This window comes from Salvelinus namaycush, chromosome 3 (assembly GCF_016432855.1).
Source record: "Salvelinus namaycush isolate Seneca chromosome 3, SaNama_1.0, whole genome shotgun sequence".
NCBI classification, from domain to species: Eukaryota; Metazoa; Chordata; class Actinopteri; order Salmoniformes; family Salmonidae; genus Salvelinus; species Salvelinus namaycush.
The window spans coordinates 77,105,109-77,124,257 of NC_052309.1; the positions used below are offsets into that span (position 1 = coordinate 77,105,109).

General features: G+C 41.8%; 1 protein-coding gene across 2 annotated transcripts; it reads right to left on the minus strand.

The window, feature by feature from the left end:
• Positions 1 to 340: 340 nt before the first annotated feature.
• On the minus strand, positions 341 to 19,051 carry LOC120039174 (5-hydroxytryptamine receptor 3A-like). 2 transcript variants are annotated; one of them, XM_038984691.1, is made up of 9 exons: positions 18,958 to 19,041; positions 18,578 to 18,741; positions 12,660 to 12,704; positions 12,436 to 12,545; positions 3,796 to 3,968; positions 3,500 to 3,663; positions 3,087 to 3,297; positions 1,198 to 1,356; positions 341 to 1,053 (listed from the first exon to the last, which is right to left on the minus strand). In XM_038984691.1, exons 1-9 carry the CDS (start codon positions 18,995 to 18,997, stop codon positions 773 to 775), a joined length of 1,347 nt encoding a protein of 448 aa, XP_038840619.1. In that variant the 5' UTR covers positions 18,998 to 19,041; the 3' UTR covers positions 341 to 772. The 2 variants fall into 2 exon arrangements, with proteins under 2 accessions (XP_038840619.1, XP_038840620.1); XM_038984692.1 differs by having other exon boundaries at positions 342 to 1,053; positions 18,578 to 18,738; positions 18,958 to 19,051.
• Between the last annotated feature and the right edge of the window lie 98 nt (positions 19,052 to 19,149).

Here is a 19,149-nt window from a genome sequence, read left to right on the forward strand (position 1 = left end):
ATAGGCAGATGTGTGCCTTTCCGTATCATGTCCAATCAATTGAATTTACCACAGGTGGACCCCAATCAAGTTGTAGAAACATCTGAAGGATCAATGGAAACAGGATGCACCTGAGCTAAATTTTGAGTCTCAAAGCAAAGGGTCTGAATACTTATGTCAATAGGGTATTTCAGTTTTTAATTTGTAATAAATTTGCAAACATTTCTAAAAACTTGTTATCACTTTGTCATTATGGGGTATTGTGTGTAGATTGATGATATTTTTTATATTTTTTAAATACATTTTAGAATAAAGCTGTAAATAATCAAGGGGTCTGAATACTTTTCGAATGCACTGTATATCACGGTGGCAAGGCACATGAACTAACAGGTTATAGAGCAAACAACGCAATTATCACAACACATAGGTTGTAATATGATTTTTTGGTGGGAGGCTTGCCCATAGATGTTTCCCACGCACCGCTACTGGAAACAACTTAATGAATATGTTGCAAATAGTAATTTATTTATTTCAGTTAGCTCAATCACAGACATGAACAATAGCCTTAACAACAGAAGCAGTAGCCAAGTGAACCTAAGTCAGGTTAGGTAATGAAGAAAATGTAAAATATATTAAAAGCTTTAGTCTACAGGTCTTGCAGGGAAACAGCTATTTATAAATAATAATTTATTGGAATTTACCAGTATTATTTACCATTAAGTACCAATATTATGCATATAAGTAACCCAAAGAGCCTAAAAATCCTCATATATTGTAAATGCACTGTGCACAGTTAGTGAAGCCACATGAAACTTATGAATATCAGAAAACTAATGGTGGTAATGAGATAAAGGCAAAAGTAAGCCTGGTCAATGCGCCTGGCCACTTTCTCCCAGTACCCAGGCTTCTTCTGGCCACATCTCACATTAACAGAGAACCATTCCTGCCGTACGTTCTGCACCTCCTTTAGGATCAGCTGCAGCAGGTGGGGGTTGTTCAGCCAGTCTCCATCGAGGTCCTTCTTGTTAAAGGTGTCCACCTTCTCCAGGCTACTCTCAGCATCTCTCTCAGGCTCTAAGAAGAAAATTGGAAGGTTTTCTTGCAGTTTCTGGAGTCGAATCAATTGTGTTGGGGGTATTATATTCTACTTCTATGGCCTCAGTAATGTCCTGGATCATAATCAATCTCTTATGAGAATGGCAAAATAACAGATTTCACCTCTTCGGCATTCAGTCTCTTCTTGAGTCTCTTTGCAGGTCTTAGCAGAGGTCTGGACGTCCTGATCAACCCTGCTGTCCATATCAATCAGGAAGCTCATCAGCATTGTCTCCAGGAGGCTGAGGCCCGTAAGGGCAAAGATTACGATGCAGTAAATAGCTGGAGAAAGGGAGATGTCAATGATATACAGTTGAAGTCAGAAGTTTACATACACTTAGGTTGGAGTCATTAAAACTCAACCACTCCACATATTTCTTGTTAACAAACTATAGTTTTGGCAAGTCAGTTAGAACATCTACTTTGTGCATAATTTTTCCAACAATTGTTTACAGACAGATTATTTCACTTATAATTCACTGTATCACAATTCCAGTGGGTCAGGTGTTTACATACATTAAGTTGACTGTGCCTTTAAACAGCTTGGAAAATTCCAGAAAATTATGCCGGGGCTTTAGAAGCTTCTGGTAGGCTAATTGACATCATTTGAGTCAATTGGAGGTGTACCTGTGGATGAATTTCAAGGCCTAACTTTAAACTCCGTGCCTCTTTGTTTGACATCATGGGAAAATCAAAAGAAATCAGCCAAGACCAAAAGAAATCAGCCATCCTTGGGAGCAATTTCCAAACGCCTGAAGGTACCACGTTCATTTGTACAAACAATAGTACGCAAGTATAAACACCATGGGACCATGTAGCCGTCATACCGCTCAGGAAGGAGACTCGTTCTGTCTCCTAGAGATGAACGTACTTTGGTGCAAAAAGTGCAAATCAATCCCAGAACAACAGCAAAGGACCTTGGGAAGATGTTGGAGGAAACAGGTACAAAAGTATCTATATCCACAGTAAAACGAGTCCTATATCGACATAACCTGAAAGGCCGCTCAGCAAGGAAGAAGCCACTGCTCCAAAACCGCCATAAAAAAGCCAGATTATGGTTTGCAACTGCGCATGGGGACAAAGATCGTACTTTTTGGAGAAATGTCCTCTGGTCTGATGAAACAAAAATAAAACTGTTTGGCCATAATGACCATCGTTATGTTTGGAGGAAAAAGGGGGAGGCTTGCAAGCCAAAGAACACCATCCCAACCGTGAGCACGGGGGTGGCAGCATCATGTTGTGGGGGTGCTTTGCTGCAGGAGTGACTGGTGCACTTCACAAAATAGATGGCATCATGAGGGAGGACAATTATGTGGATATATTGAAGCAACATCTCAAGACATCAGTCAGGAATTTAAAGCTTGGTTGCAAATGGGTCTTCCAAATGTACAATGACCCCAAGCATACTTCCAAAGTTGTGGCAAAATGGCTTAAGGATAACAAAGTCAAGGTATTGGAGTGGCCATCACAAAGCCCTGTGTGTGCGAGCAAGGAGGCCTACAATCCTGACTCAGTTACACCAGCTCTGTCAGGAGGAATGGGCCAAAATTCACCCAACTTATTGTGGCAAGCTTGTGGAAGGCTACCCGAAAAGTTTGACCCAAGTTAAACATTTTAAAGGCAATGCTACCAAATACTAATTGAGTGTATGTAAACTACTGACCCACGGGCAATGAGATGAAAGAAATAAAAGCTGAAATAAATAATTCTCTCTACTATTATTCTGACATTTTACATTCTTAAAATAAAGTGGTGATCCTAACTGACTCAAAACAGATTTTTTTTACTAGGATTAAATTTCAGGAATTGTGAAAAAAGTTTAAATGTATTTGGCTAAGGTGTATGTAAACTTCCGACCTTAACTGTAAAATGAAAACACTTAGGAGATTATGGGGAAATACTCAGAATAAAGATGAGAATAAGACTGTGCAAATGACATAAGGCTAAATACAATTTGGAGGGGGGTTCTTGTATTTACCGTGCTGTAAACCAATAATGTGGTAACCTCTCACCTATCACTGGCAGGTTGTTTGCTGTGGAGGGCAGGATGTCATTGAGAATCAACAATAGGACAGAGATGGACAAGAGTATGGTCACTTTGAAGCCTAGCTTTTCCCCTTTGGCCTCACTGATGAAAAAGGAGGCCAAATCCAACACAAGAAAAAAGGCGATTGGTACCACAAGGTTGATTATATATAATAGTGGCCTCCTTCGTAAGGTGATCTGTATGGAGGGGGAAAAGGATCATATAAATTAGAATGCACAATAGACCAAAAATACTTATCAATAATACTCATTATAATTATGAAAGGGACAAGTGTGATCCCTTCAGTTTGTATTAGTCTCTTGCAAATTATGAAATAGTCCTAATATAACAACAGTCATTCTATTTAAAGATCATGCTGTCATTTGCCTCAATTAATACCTTGTATATTAGCTGATGCCATTTTTCATCACCACCATAATTTAGTTCTTCCTCAGTCATAGCAATGCCCAGGAAGTCCCATTCATCCAGTGTAGTCATGCTCTCCCTAGTTATGTGGTTCACTGCAGTGGTGCTGGCGAATGCCCGCAATTTTATTTCTGATGCTGAAGAGATAAAATATTTTGTTGATGTTACATGTTTGTATAGTACAGCCCTCTGAAAAGGAGATGAGAAAAAGGAGTTGATGAAAGAGGCTAAGGTACAAAGACACGTGTGTGAGGGGGGGGGGGGGTTACCTCTGTGTATCATGGACTTAAAGGTGATGCTGCAGCTCTGGGTATCAAGGGGGAACCTATAAAGATCCATCTTGCAGGAAGTGGTTAGCCGGCGCTGGTCAATCACTTGCGCTAACCAATTATGATGCACCTGGACATATGGGCTCAATATGGTACTACTTGTATCAGAGATGCTGAAAGTGCAGACAAAGATACATCAGTATTTGGCCACTGTAAGAATGTACTTTCTTTACCAAGGGAGACAATGATATGTTACTTCTGAATAACATCAAAGCTTGTTTTTTTTGTTTTTTTATTTCACCTTTATTTAACCAGGTAGACCAGTTGAGAACAAGTTCTCATTTACAACTGCGACCTGGCCAAGATAAAGCAAAGCAGCGCGACACAAACAACACAGAGTTACACATGGAATAAACAAACTTACAGTCAATAACATAATAGAAAAGTATATATACAGTGTGTGCAAATGAGGTAAGATAAGGGAGGTAAGGCAATAAATAGCCCATAGTGGTGAAATAATTACAATTTAGCAATTAAACACTGGAGTGATAGATGTGCAGAAGATGAATGTGCAAGTAGATATACTGGGGTGCAAAGGAGAAGAAAAAAATAACAGTATGGGGATGAGGTAGTTGGTTGGGCTGTTTACAGATGGGCTATGTACAGGTGCAGTGATCTGTGAGCTGCTCTGACAGCTGGTGCCTAAAGTTAGAGAGGGAGATATAAGTCTCCAGCTTCAGTGATTTTTGCAATTCGTTCCAGTCATTGGCAGCAGAGAACTGGAAGGAAAGGCAGCCAAAAGAGGAATTGGCATTGGGGGTGACCAGTGAAATATACCTGCTGGAGCGCGTGCTATGGGTGGGTGATGCTATGGTGACCAATGAGCTGAGATAAGGCGGTTCTTTACCTAGCAAAGACCTATAGATGACCTGGAGCCAGTGGGTTTGGCGACGAATATGAAGCAAGGGCCAGCCAACGAGAGCATACAGGTTGCAGTGGTAGGTAGTATATGGGGCTTTGGTGACAAAACAGATGGCACTGTGATAGACTGCATCCAATTTGCTGAGTAGAGTGTTGGAGGCTGTTTTGTAAATGACATTACCGAAGACAAGGATCGGTAGGATAGTCAGTTTTACGAGGGTTTGTTTGGCAGCATGAGTGAAGGATGCTTTGTTGAGAAATAGGAAGCCGATTCTAGATTTAATTTTGGATAGGAGATGCTTAATGTGAGTCTGGAAGGAGAGTTTACAATCTAACCAGACACCTAGGTATTTGTAGTTGTCCCAATATTCTAAGTCAGAACCGTCAAGAGTAGTGATGCAGGACGGGCAGGCAGGTGTGGGCAGCGATCGGTTGAAGAGCATGCATTTAGTTTTACTTGCATTTAAGAGCAGTTGGAGGCCACGGAAGGAGAGTTGTATGGCATTGAAGCTCATCTGGAGATTAGTTAACACAGTGTCCAAAGAAGGGCCAGAAGTATACAGAATGGTGTCATCTGCGTAAAGGTGGATCAGAGAATCACCAGCAGCAAGAGCGACATAATTGATGTATACAGTGAAAAGAGTCGGCCCGAGAAATGAACCCTGTGGCACCCCCATAGAGACTGCCAGAGGTCCGGAAAACAGGCCCTCTGATTTGACACACTGAACTCTGTCTGAGAAGTAGATGGTGAACCAGGCGAGGCAGTCATTTGAGAAACCAAGGCTGTTGAGTCTGCCGATAAGAATGTGGTGATTGACAGAGTCGAAAGCCTTGGCCAGGTCGATGAATACAGCTGCACAGTATTGTCTCTTATCGATGGCGGTTATGATATCGTTTAGGACCTTGAGCATGGCTGAGGTGCACCCATGACCAGCTCGGAAACCAGATTGCATAGTAGAGAAGGTACGGCGGGATTCAAAATGGTCGGGGATCTGTTTGTTAACTTGGCCTTCGAAGACCTTAGAAAGGCAGGGTAGGATAGATATAGGTCTGTAACAATTTGGGTCTAGAGTGTCTCCCACTTTGAAGAGGGGGATGACCGCGGCAGATTTCCAATCTTTGGGGATCTCAGACGATATGAAAGAGAGGTTGAACAAGCTAGTACTAGGGGTTGCAACAATTGCGGCGATTAATTTTAGAAAGAGAGGGTCCAGATTGTCTAGCCTGGCTGATTTGTAGGCGTCCAGATTTTGCAGCTCTTCCAGAACATCGGCTATCTGGATTTGGGTGAAGGAGAAATGGGTGAGGCTTGGGCAAGTTGCTGTGGGGGGTGCAGGACTGTTAGGACTGTTGACCGGGGTAGGGGTAGGGGTAGTCAGGTGGAAAGCATGGCCAGCCGTAGAAAAATGCTTATTGAAATTCTCAATTATCATGGATTATTATTCTCCATGGACTTTACAGTGTCCCAGAACGTTTTGGAGTTTGTGCTACAGGATGCAAATTTATGTTTAAAAAGCTAGCCTTTGCTTTCCTAACTGCCTGTGTATATTGGTTCCTAATTTCCCTGAAAAGTTGCATATCGCAGGGGCTATTTGATGCTAATGCAGTACGCCACAGGATGTTTTTGTGCTGGTCAAGGGCAGTCAGGTCTGGAGTGAACCAAGGGCTATATCTGTTCCTGGTTCTACATTTTTTGAAATGGGCATGCTTATTTAAGATGGTGAGGAAAGCACTTTTAAAGAATAACCAGGCATCCTCTACTGACGGAATGAGGTCAATATTCTTCCTTGATTAGAAAGGCCTGCTCGCTGAAGTGTTTTAGGGAGCGTTTGACAGTCCCATTACGGACGCAGGCAATGTGGCAGTGATCGCTGAGATCCTGGTTGAAGACAGCAGAGGTGTATTTGGAGGGCAGGTTGGTTAGGATGATATCTATGAGGGTGCACGTGTTTACGGATTTGGGGTTGTACCTGGTAGGTTCATTGATAATTTGTGTGAGATTGAGGGCATCTATCTTAGATTGTAGGACAGCCGGTGTGTTAAGTATGTCCCAGTTTCGGTCACCTAACAGCACGAGCTCTGAAGATAGATGGGGGGCAATCAATTCACATATGGTGTCCAGGGCACAGCTGGGGGCAGAAGGTGCTTTCTAGCAAGCAGCAGCGGTGAGAGACTTGTTTCTGGAAAGGTGTATTTTTAAAAGTAGAAGCTCAAATTGTTTGGGCACAGACCTGGATAGTATGCCAGTAGATTGCAGCTCCACCCCCTTTGGCAGTTCTATCTTGTCTGAAAATGTTGTAGTTAGGGATGGACATTTCTGGGTTTTTGGTGGCCTTCCTAAGCCAGGATTCAGACATGGCTAGGACATCCGGGTTGGCAGAGTGTGCTAAAGCAGTGAATGAAACAAACTTAGGGAGGAGGCTTCTAATGTTAACATGCATGAAACCAAGGCTTTTACGGTTACAGAAGTCAACAAATGAGAGCGCCTGGGGAATGGGAGTGGAGCTAGGCACTGCAGGGCCTGGATTAACCTCTACATCACCAGAGGAACAGAGGAGGAGTAGGATAAGGGTACGGCTAAAGGCTATAAGAACTGGTCGTCTAGTGCGTTCGGAACAGAGAGTAAAAGGAGCAGGTTTCTGGGCACGGAAGAATAGATTCAAGGCATAATGTACAGACAAGGGTATGGTAGGATGTGAATACAGTGAAGGTAAACCTAGGCATTGAGTGACGATGAGAGAGGTATTGTCTCTAGAGACACCATTTAAACCAGGTGAGGTCACTGCATGTGTGGGAGGTGGAACAAAAGGGTTAGCTAAGGCATATTGAGCAGGGCTGGAGGCTCTACAGTGAAATAAGACAATAATCACTAACCAAAACAGTGATGGACAAGGCATATTGACATTAGGGAGAGGCATGCGTAGCCGAGTGATCATGGAGTCTTGATACCATCGATCACCACATTCTTTAGGAGAGACTGGAAACCCAAATTGGTCTACACGGACAAGTTCTGGCCTGGTTTAGATCTTATCTGTCGGAAAGATATCAGTTTGTCTCTGTGAATGGTTTGTCCTCTGACAAATCAATTGTACATTTCGGTGTTCCTCAAGGTTCCGTTGTAGGACCACAATTGTTTTCACTATATATTTTACCTCTTGGGGATGTCATTCGAAAACATAATGTTAACTTTCACTGCTATGCGGACGACACACAGCTGTACATTTCAATGAAACATGGTGAAGCCCCAAAATTGCCCTCGCTAGAAGCCTGTGTTTCAGACATAAGGAAGTGGATGGCTGAAAACGTTCTACTTTTAAACTCGGACAAAACAGAGATGCTTGTTCTAGGTCCCAAGAAACAAAGAGATCTTCTGTTAAATCTGACAATTAATCTTGATGGTTGTAAAGTCGTCTCAAATAAAACTGTGAAGGACCTCGGCGTTACTTTGGACCCTGATCTCTCTTTTGACGAACATATCAAGACTGTTTCAAGGACAGCTTTTTTCCATCTACGTAACATTGCAAAAATCAGAAACTTTCTGTCCAAAAATTATGCAGAAAAATTTATCCATGCTTTTGTTACTTCTAGGTTAGACTACTGCAATGCTCTACTTTCCGGCTACTCGGATAAAGCACTAAATAAACTTCAGTTAGTGCTAAATACGGCTGCTAGAATCCTGACTAGAACCAAGAAATTTGATCATATTACTCCAGTGCTAGCTTCCATACACTGGCTTCCTGTTAAGGCAAGGGCTGATTTCAAGGTTTTACTGTTAACCTAAAAAGCGTTACATGGGCTTGCTCCTACCTATCTTTCCGAGTTGGTCCTGCCGTACATACCTACACGTACGCTACGGTCACAAGACGCAGGCCTCCTAATTGTCCCTAGAATTTCTAAGCAAACAACTGGAGGCAGGGCTTTCTCCTATAGATCTCCATTTTTATGGAATGGTCTGCCTACCCATGTGAGAGACGCAGACTCGGTCTCAACCTTTAAGTCTTTACTGAAGACTTATCTCTTCAGTAGGTCATATGATTGAGTGTAGTCTGGCCCAGGAGTGTGAAGGTGAACGGAAAGGCTCTGGAGCAACGAACCGCCCTTGCTGTCTCTGCCTGGCCGGTTCCCCTCTCTCCACTGGGATTCTCTGCCTCTAACCCTATTACAGGGGCTGAGTCACTGGCTTACTGGTGCTCTTTCATGCCGTCCCTAGGAGGGGTGCGTCACTTGAGTGGGTTGAGTTACTGACGTGATCTTCCTGTCTGGGTTGGCACCCCCCCTTGGTTTGTGCTGTGGTGGAGATCTTTGTGGGCTATACTCGGCCTTGTCTCAGGATTGTAAGTTGGTGGTTGAAGATATCCCTCTAGTGGTGCGGGGGCTGTGCTTTGGCAAAGTGGGTGGGGTTATATCCTTCCTGTTTGGCCCTGTCCGGGGGTATCATCGGATGGGGCCACAGTGTCTCCTGACCCCTCCTGTCTCAGCCTCCAGTATTTATGCTGCAGTAGTTTGTGTGTCGGGGGGCTGGGGTCAGTTGGTTATATCTGGAGTACTTCTCCTGTCTTATCCGGTGTCCTGTGTGAATTTAAGTATGCTCTCTCTAATTCTCTCCTTCTCTCTTTCTTTCTCTCTCTCGGAGGACCTGAGCCCTAGGACCATGCGTCAGGACTACCGGGCATGATGACTCCTTGCTGTCCCCAGTCCACCTGGCCTTGCTGCTGGTCCAATTTCAACTGTTCTGCCTGCGGCTATGGAACCCTGACCTGTCCACCGGACGTGCTACCTGTCCCAGACCTGCTGTTTTCAACTCTCTAGAGACCGCAGGAGTGGTAGAGATACTCTTAATGATCGGCTATGAAAGGCCAACTGACATTTACTCCTGATTATTATTTGACCATGCTGGTCATTTATGAACATTTGAACATCTTGGCCATGTTCTGTTATAATCTCCACCCGGCACAGCCAGAAGAGGACTGGCCACCCCTCATAGCTTGGTTCTTCTCTAGGTTTCTTCCTAGGTTTTGGCCTTTCTAGGGAGTTTTTCCTAGCCACCGTGCTTCTACACCTGCATTGCTTGCTGTTTGGGGTTTTAGGCTGGGTTTCTGTACAGCACTTCGAGATATTAGCTGATGTACGAAGGGCTATATAAAATAAACTTGATTTGATTTAGGGAGTAGCTAGGCGGGCTGGAGACACAGCGATTCAGACAGCTAGCCGGGGCTAGCAGAAGGGCCTTAGGGGGACATCGCGACGGAAGAGTCAGTTGTAGCCACCTCGGGCGGTTACGTCGGCAGACCAGTCGTGATGGATTGGCAGGGCTCCATGTAGTAAAAGGGTCCAGGCCAATTGGCAAAATAGGTATTGTAGCCCAAGAAAATTGGCTGATGGACCTCTTCAGCTAACAGTCCGATATGCTCTGAACAGCTAGCGGGCCGCAGCTAGCAGATGGGCATTCAGGGGACGTAGCGACGGAGGAGCTTGTTGAAAACCCCCTCAGGCGGATTATGACGGTAGACCAGTCGTGAGGGATCGGCGGTGTTCCGTATCGGCAGTAAAAGGGGTCCAGGCCAAATGGCAAAATAGGTATTGTAGCCCAAGGAGTGGCTGATGGACCTCTTCAGCTATTATGAAGGACCCAAAATTAAAAGATTTACAAAGTTACAACATTATATAAAACATCTAAATGGGGAAATTGGTAAAGGAAGTCAAGTTCAGAAGTATAGTTTAGTGGGACAGTGCGAAGGCAAAAAATGTTGTTCATCTTATCCCAGACTGAGATCCGGTTTCAAAGGACACCAAACAGACTTTTCATAAAAGCAGCTTTGTATTTTTCCGCTGAAACAGCGCATTAAACACACAGAGACATAGGGTTCTCGTATTCAGCTCCAATGCCCATTGTTTGTTCCCTACAAAGGCTAGCTGAAAGATGATCACTTTTTATTAGTATATCGTGATGGTTTCTATGGTTGACAATCAACTACAAATAATCCAATCAAAGTGTATTTGTCCCGTACACAGATTAGCGGTCGTGTAACGTCTACTCCCGCTCCGGCGCTCCACATTGCCAGTTTACTAACCACCGGTCCTGGCAACCCATCATTATGCACACCTGACAACCATTATTATGCACACCTGGACTTTATCACTACCCTGATTACTTCCCCTATATCTGTCACTCTGTAGTTTTTCTCACCAGGCAGTATTGTTTCTGTTTTCATGTCAGACGCTTCACTCGTTTTGTATCAAACTCACCAACTGCACCTGTGTCTCCAGAACAGGACATTAAAGCAGGTGCAGCAAAATGCTTGTGTTTCTAGCTCCAGCAATGCAGTAAATATCTAGCAGGACAAAACTAATACACAAAAAGGAAATTAAGATATCAGATCGAGCGATATCGGAAAGGGCAATGTCAGAGTCCGGAATATAAAGACCTGGTGTGTAGACAGTATGAACAATATATGTAGGAAAAATGTATGTACAGCAGTAGTTAAATGGATGAACTATGTTGATAATACAGTACTTATAAAGCGAGTTAATTGTATCTGAGAAATTAAGTTAACAAAATAATGTTGCAGGAATGTTAATCTTATCTGTTTCTAACCACAAACAATTTTTGACCAATACACATTATGAAACAATTTAAGTGACCAGTGTTCAATGACTATGTACTTAGGGAAGCAGTCTCTAAGGTGCAGGGTAGAGTACCCTGTGGTAGCCGGCTAGGTGCAGGGCACGGTACTGGGCGGAGGCCGTCTAGTGATAACTGTTTAGCAGTCTGATGGCCTGGAGAAAGAAGCTGTTTTTTAGTCTCTCGGTCCCAGCTTTGATGCACCTGTACTGTCTCCGCCTGCTAGATGGTAGCGGATGACTATGTTGTGGCTCGGGTGGCTGAGGTCCTTGATTATCCTCTTGACCTTCCTATGACACCAGGTGTTGTAGATGTCCTGGAGGCAGTGTGCCCTCAGTGAAGTGTTGGGCTGACCGCACCACCCTCTGGAGAGCCCTGCGGTTGTGGGTGGTGCAGTTGCCATACCAGGCAGTGATACAGCCCAACAGAATGCTCTCAATGGTGCATCTGTAGAAGTTCTTAAGGGTCTTAGGGGACAAGCCAAATTTCTTCAGCTTCATGAGGTTGAAGAGGCACTGTTGCGCCTTCTTCACCACAGTGTCGGTGTGGAGGGACCATTTCAGGTCCTCAGTGATATCCATGCTGAAGAACTTGAAGCTTTTGATCCACTCTACTGCGGCCCCATCCATGTGGATGGGTGCGATCTCTCTCGGCCATCTCCACGATCAGCTCCTTCGTTTTGTTGAGGGAGAGGTTAATTTTCCTTGCACCGGTCCACCAGGGCTCTCACCTCCTCCCTGTAGGCTGTCTCGTCGTTGTTGGACGACAGCAATGAAAGATACAGCAACGACAGGTGTTTTATTGGCATGTTATGTAGTATATACTGTGTGGTATGAGCACTTTTAGTGTTATTTGACCCCTTATCGAACATACAAATTGTGGAAACTCTTTGATAAACGGTATTTCATTGTGATGGACTGTACATAAAGGCTAACGATGAAGTAGAGAAGGATCACTTTTGTTATCATGTTATAGTACAATTACAAAGCTATTCAAATGCATTTCATTTTAAGGAAACAGAAGGGGGGGAAAAATCTATCCATAGTGAAAATGTGTTGACTGCTGAAATATTGCTGAGACTTATGAATGGTACTCACTCTTCTTGGATACCTATATCTGGTATCCAGACCCGTTCTCTCGGAACAGTCATTTTTGAAATTCCACAAAATTCCTTTGGTTCCCAAGCGATGAAGTAATTCACCCAGGCCTGTACATAATACAGGGGTTAAGAAGTAAACGCACATTAAAATCAATTATTATTACAACAGACCGTAAGGGAAATAAATAGGAGTGAATAAATATCAACAGCATCTGTACTTACTGTTGAGATGAAGACATAGCTGGTGAAAGTTGAGGACTTCTCATTCTGCAGACAATCATAAATGAATAAATTCAAATTGATGTGCAGGTAAAGGAATGTGCCAAAATAAAGGAAACACCAACATAAAGTTTCTTATTAGGGCGTTGGGCCACCACGAGCCAGAACAGTTTAAATGCATCTTGGAATAGATTATATAAGTGTCTGGAACTCTATTGGAGCGATGCTACATCATTCTTCCACAATAAATATAATTTGGTGTATTGTTGACGGTGGTGTAAAATGCTGTCTCAGGCGCCGCTTCAGAATCTCCCATAAGTGTTCAATTGGGTTGAGATCTGGTGACTGAGACAGCTTGGCATGGCATATGGTTACATAATTTTCATGCTCATCAAACCATTCAGTGACCACTAATGTCCATTGTCATCCTATGGGGGCATAGCCATGGTAGCCAAAATAACTCAGGAACCACACCTGTGTGAAAGCACCTGCTTTCAAAATACTTTGTATTCCTCATTTACTCAAGTGTTTCCATTATTTTGGCAGTTACCTATAAGTGGTGGTAGTAGTACATACACTCTTAGAAAAAAGGGTTCCAAAAGGGTTCTTCGGCAGTCTCCATAGGAGAACCCTTTTTGGTTCCAGGTAGAACCCTCTGTGGAAAGGGCTCTACATGGAACCCTCTGAGGAAATGGTTCTACCTGAAACCAAAAAGGGTTATTCAAAGAGTTCTCCTATGGGGACAGCCAAAGAACCCTTTAGATTCTAGATATTTTACCCTAAGAGTGTACCATGTATATGTACTAACAGAAATGCAATTGCACACTTCCTAACAAACTGCTGACATTATTGAAATAACCACATTAAGCTATAAACACTACAGTACCATATACTGCATGCCTTTTTGTTTTTCATCCCAAAAAATGTTTAGCTCTTGTTTTTTTAGGTTTGGGGCTTACAAATGATAATCCAATCATAATCTTTTGTACCCCCAGCCTAAAATGTAATTTGTTGACTCAGGGCAACATTGCAGTATTAAAGGGTAGGAAAATACAGATTCAACCACAAAGACCAGGGAGGTTTTCAAACACCTCCCAAAGAAGGGCACCTATTGGTAGATTGGTAAAATAAAAAATAAAAAGCAGAGATTGAATATCCCTTGAGCATGGTGAAGCTAATAATTAAAGTTTGGATGGTGTATCAATACACCCAGTCACTACAAAGATACAGGCGTCCTTCCTAACTCAGTTACCGAAGAGCAAGGAAACCGCTCAGGGATTTCACCATGAGGTCAATAGTGACTTTAAAACAGTTACAAAGTTTAATGGCTGTGATAGGAGAAAACTGAGGATGGATCAACAACATTGTAGTTACTCCACAATACTAACCTAATTAACAGAGTGGAAAAAAGGAAGCCTGTACAGAATATAAATATTCCTAAACATGCATTCTGTTTGTAACAAAGCATTAAAATAAAACTACAAACCATGTGGCCAAGCAATTCACTTTTTGTCCTGAATACAAAGCGTTATGTTTGGGGCAAATCCAATACATTACTGAGTACCACTCTCCATATTTTCAAGTGTCATGACGTTGGCCTGGGGGTAGGTTTATGACAGTCATAAATACCTCTTTCCCCCTTTTTCCCCTCTCCCTACTATAACTGATGTGACATAAGAAAACCCATTGGTTAACATAGAGATTCTGGGAACATCAGAAGTTGGGGGGAAATGAACTATATTCTGGTAATCCGACCAACTGAACATATGCAGTGGTACTTAAGGTATATTATGTCAGTTCGGTTGCCCTCTGACACATTCTCATCAATGATAGAATGACATAAACTCTACTGTGGAAAGTCTAAACGTCAGAGGTATCGGATTCACATGGAATTGTTGTTTAATAACCTCTTGAGCCTATGGGGGGTGCTATTTCGATCTTGGAAAAATTGGTCTCCAAATTAAACTGCCTCGTACTCAATTCTTGCTCGTACAATATGCATATTATTATTACTATTGGATAGAAAACAATCTCTAGTTTCTAAAACCGTTTGAATTATGTCTGTGGGTGAACCAGAACTCTTTCTGCAGCGAAATCCATGACAGGAACTGCGAAGGTCTGAAAATGAGGCTCTGTTCTCAGATCAGTTTAAAGCTCTGTATGTATCCTATGGGTCGACATGAACTGCACCCGCCTTCCCCTGGATGTCAGTAACCAATGAGAAGTGGAATGGAGTTTCTACGTAGTTCTCAGAGTTTATAAAAGGCCAAGGAACGAGGGGAGCTCTCTTTTCGACGTTCGTCATTGCGCAAAGCAGGACCTCAGGATGGCATTTTGAAACGCTCAGTTATCGACCTTAGATATATCCGTCTGTAATTTAATTCGATATAGGTGTTAGAAACATCATAACGAAGTTATTTTAAACCGAGTTATATCAGTTTATGCGAGTATATTGCTATTTTCGGAATTTCCTTAGTATTGCGTTTTGAGGATTTGGGCATGTTGTGGCCACATAGCTATTCTTAGCTGCTAATTCCGAAGTTGAAGACGACGTTTTACAACCAAGCAACGATTCTTTTGGACAAAGGACCACTTGCACAAGATTCTGATGGAAGCTCGTCCAAAAGTAAGAGCTATTTATGATGTTATTCCGTATTTATGTGGAAAAATGTAAACGGATTTGTCCGCCATTATTGCGGCACTAGTCTGGCTGTAACGCACACTGTATGTCTAGTAACGTTAATTTTAAAAATCTAACTCAGCGGTTGCATTAATAACTAATGCATCTTTCATTTGATGTCCAACCTGTATTTTTTAGTCAAGTTTACGATTATTTATTGATTAGATTAGGTGCCTTTCCAAGATGGCGCCGGCCAGAATGCATGACCTGTTGCCACTGATCACATTGTATAACCACGATTTGTGCTGCTAAATATGCACATTTTCTAACAAAACCTATATGGATTGTGTAATATGATGTTACAGGACTGTCATCTGAAGAATTCTGAGAAGGTTAGTGAAAAATTAATTTATTTTGGTGGTGAATACGTTATCGCTATGTTTGGCTGGAATCAATGCTGTTGTCTGGTTTGCTATTGTGGTAAGCTAATATAACGATATATTGTGTTTTCGCTGTAAAACACTTAGAAAATCTGAAATATTGTCTTGATTCACAAGATCTGTGTCTTTCAATTGCTGTACGCTGTGTATTTTTAAGAAATGTTTTATGATGAGTAATTAGCTAATACACGATGGTCTCTGTAGTTATTCTAGTCATTTTAGTGAGAGTTGTGATGGGGGCTGCAATTGTAAACTATGATTTATACCTGAAATATGCACATTTTTCTAACAAAACCTATGCTATACAATAAATATGTTATCAGACTGTCATCTGATGAAGTTTTTTCTTGGTTAGTGGCTATTTATATCTTTATTTGGTCGAATTGGTGATAGCTACTGATGGAGTGAAAATATGGTGGAGTAAGAAAAATGGTGTCTTTTGCTAACGTGGTTAGCTAATAGATTTACATATTGTGTCTTCCCTGTAAAACATTTTAAAAATCAGAAATGGTGGCTGGATTCACAAGAAGTGTATCTTTCATCTGGTGTCTTGGACTTGTGATTTAATGATATTTAGATGCTAGTATTTACTTGTGACGCTATGCTAGGCTATGCTAGTCAGCTTTTTTACTGGTGGGGGTGCTCCCGGATCCGGGTTTGGGAGGAACTAGAAGTTAATTCAAATGTTTGAATATGAAATTATTTGTGAAGAGATGAAATGTAATTTTAGCTTCCAAATGAGAGATTTGGGTTTTCATAAGTTTGGGCTTCTGCTCAACCAGGGGCCCGCCCCTGTGAAGAGACATGGGTTATAAACTTTTCAGACACACCCCTCTCCCTCCACTATAAAAGCCATTGACAAAAATATAACTTCCTGTTCCGGGTACATTAGGATGACGATCCGATGTCAGAATGGTTCAGATAATAACTACAGAACTAAGCCAACATCAGCATGGACTTTGGTTGCAAATGGTATGAACTTTGAACTCGTATTCACTACAGAAGTGATACCTCCTAGCCGTTGAGTTAGCAACAGCTGCTACAAACGCAGGTTAGGAAGGACAGTCAGAGTATCCCGTCTACTACACATCGACGTTACTCCAACGTATCCAGTGACCACCAGAGACATTCTTCAAAGGACAAAGGACTCGGTTTGGCAAGACGGTCTTCCATCTACCACCAACCTACTGAAGCGCAGCTCAGAGTAAATATTTATTGCATTTTCCTTTTCTAAATGGGCGGTAATTTAGAATGCATAAGATACTGTATTTACGATAGTACAGCTTCGCCTCTGTCCCAGTCTCCCGCGCTTTCACTAAAACTCAGCCCCTTCCCTTTGTGTAACAAGCTGTCATATCTATTCCGCCCGCTAGGGACGTTTTCCTTTATGATGGCAATTGGTAATCAAGTTATGATTTAATTGTGTATGTGTGATTCTGTGTGATTAGTTAGGTATTTAGTAAATAAATAATTAAACCCAATTTTGTATTGCTGATTCAACTTGTTAGCCAGGATTCTTGCAGATAACCAAGGATTTACAACTTTCAGATGAGACTGAATAAAATGACGATTAATGTGACTGCTATGGATGTAAAATATTACTAAATCTTTAAGAGTTTATTCGGAAGATAACAGCTCTATAAATATTATTTCGTGGTGTCCCTCTCTAGTTAATTACATTTACATGATTAGTTCAATCAGGTAATATTAATTACGGAGAAATTATTTTATAGAATAGCATGTCATAGCAATTCATCTGGCATAGCCAAAGACACGACACAAGCATAGCAGTGGCTGCATCATGTTATGGGTATGCTTGTAATCGTTAAAGACTGGGGAGTTTTTCAGAATAAAAAAATAAACTGAATGGAGCTAAGCAAAATCCTGGAGGAAAATCTGGTTCAGTCTGCTTTCCACCAGACACTGGGAGATGAATTCACCTTTCAGCAGGACAATAACCTAAAACACAAGGCCAAATCTACACGAGTTGCTTACCAAGAAGACACTGAATGTTCCTAAGTGGCTGAGTTACAGTTTTGACTGAAATCCACTTGAAAATCTATGGCAACACCTGAAAATGGTTGTCTAGCAATGGTCAACAACTAATTTGACAGAGCTTGAAAGATTTTGAAAATAATAAATGGGCTAATGTTGCACATTCCAGGTTTGGAAACCTCTTAGATTCACCAAGACTCACAGCTGTAATCGCTGCCAAAGGTGATTCTAAACATGTATTGACTCAGGGGGTTGAATATGTATCTAACCAAGATATATTAGTGTTTTCTTTCTCATAAAGTTTTTACAAATGTTAGAATTGTTCTTCCACTGACAGAGTATTTTGTGTAGATTGTTGACAAAAAATGACAATTAAATCCATTTTAATCCCACTTTGTAACACAACAAAATGTAGAAAAAGTCAAGGAATGTGAATACTTTCTGAAGGCTCTGTATAGATTACGTAGTCATAAAGAAAAAATTGAAATACTTCTCTCCTTAAACACGCAGCATGTGTCTCCTGTAAGACAACTTGTATGGATGATCCTCCAAGTGTTGCATCAAACATAGGTCTCGTTCCAGGCCAACTATATTGCATCAACCAACGGTTGTATGCCATGTTATCAACTGCACAGTTGGGTATCAGATTGATATCATTATTTATATTGATATATTATATTATCAATATTATTATTATACTTTATATTAATTGTTGATATACTATAATATTGATATCAACATATCATATATTTTTATACTGTTTACTCACTGTGTATGTATATGTATGTATATATATATATATATTAGTTTCAGGGCAGAGCTCACCCAACAAAATTTTGGCAGATGGTTTAAAGACAAACACTTACCAAATCCATAATACCAAACAGAATCATGTCTACCATAACTAGTGTAGAATTGGTCCAGTGCACCACAGGCCGCAGACCTGTTGTGCTTTCATTTTTCTGTGACAGACCCAAGTGTTCCTGAAGACGATGATAGGAACAGTCCTCCGTAGTGGAGACACCACCTGCTTAGGAGAGTAGACCCTACCTTAGATTACAGAAGACATGGATCACAACTGATACAAATAGTGGCACAGTGGATGGGTTATCCGTACGTGGTAGAATATGGGACTCATAAGCAAGTTCCATTTTCAATAATGTGCCATAAAATGTATTATTTTCTTAGAAGCCAAAGACAAACAAGGAGAAAGAGGAGCTGAGAGAAATCAAAAATGAGAACTCACCCATTAGAGCGAGTGAACACAGAAGCCACAGAGTGTTCATTGCTGTATGTTTAGGCTCACAGGTCCAGCAGAATGGTGTCCAAGTGGGAGAGGGCTGTGTTTTATATGTGTGTGAGAACATTATGTGAGTGTGGCTCAATCACGTGGCTAGTTGACTTTACTCAGGGCCATTGTCAGAGGTACAGAGTGTTC

Bases quoted from the DNA above. Each gene is read 5' to 3' on its own strand.
- LOC120039174 (XM_038984691.1), bottom strand. From the start codon at position 18,997: ATGAACACTCTGTGGCTTCTGTGTTCACTCGCTCTAATGG. The intron at 18,742-18,957 runs GTGAGTTCTCAT...TACTCTCCTAAG, and splicing joins GTGTTCACTCGCTCTAATGG to CAGGTGGTGTCTCCACTACG. The intron at 3,664-3,795 runs GTAACCCCCCCC...TTATCTCTTCAG, and splicing joins TAAGTCCATGATACACAGAG to CATCAGAAATAAAATTGCGG.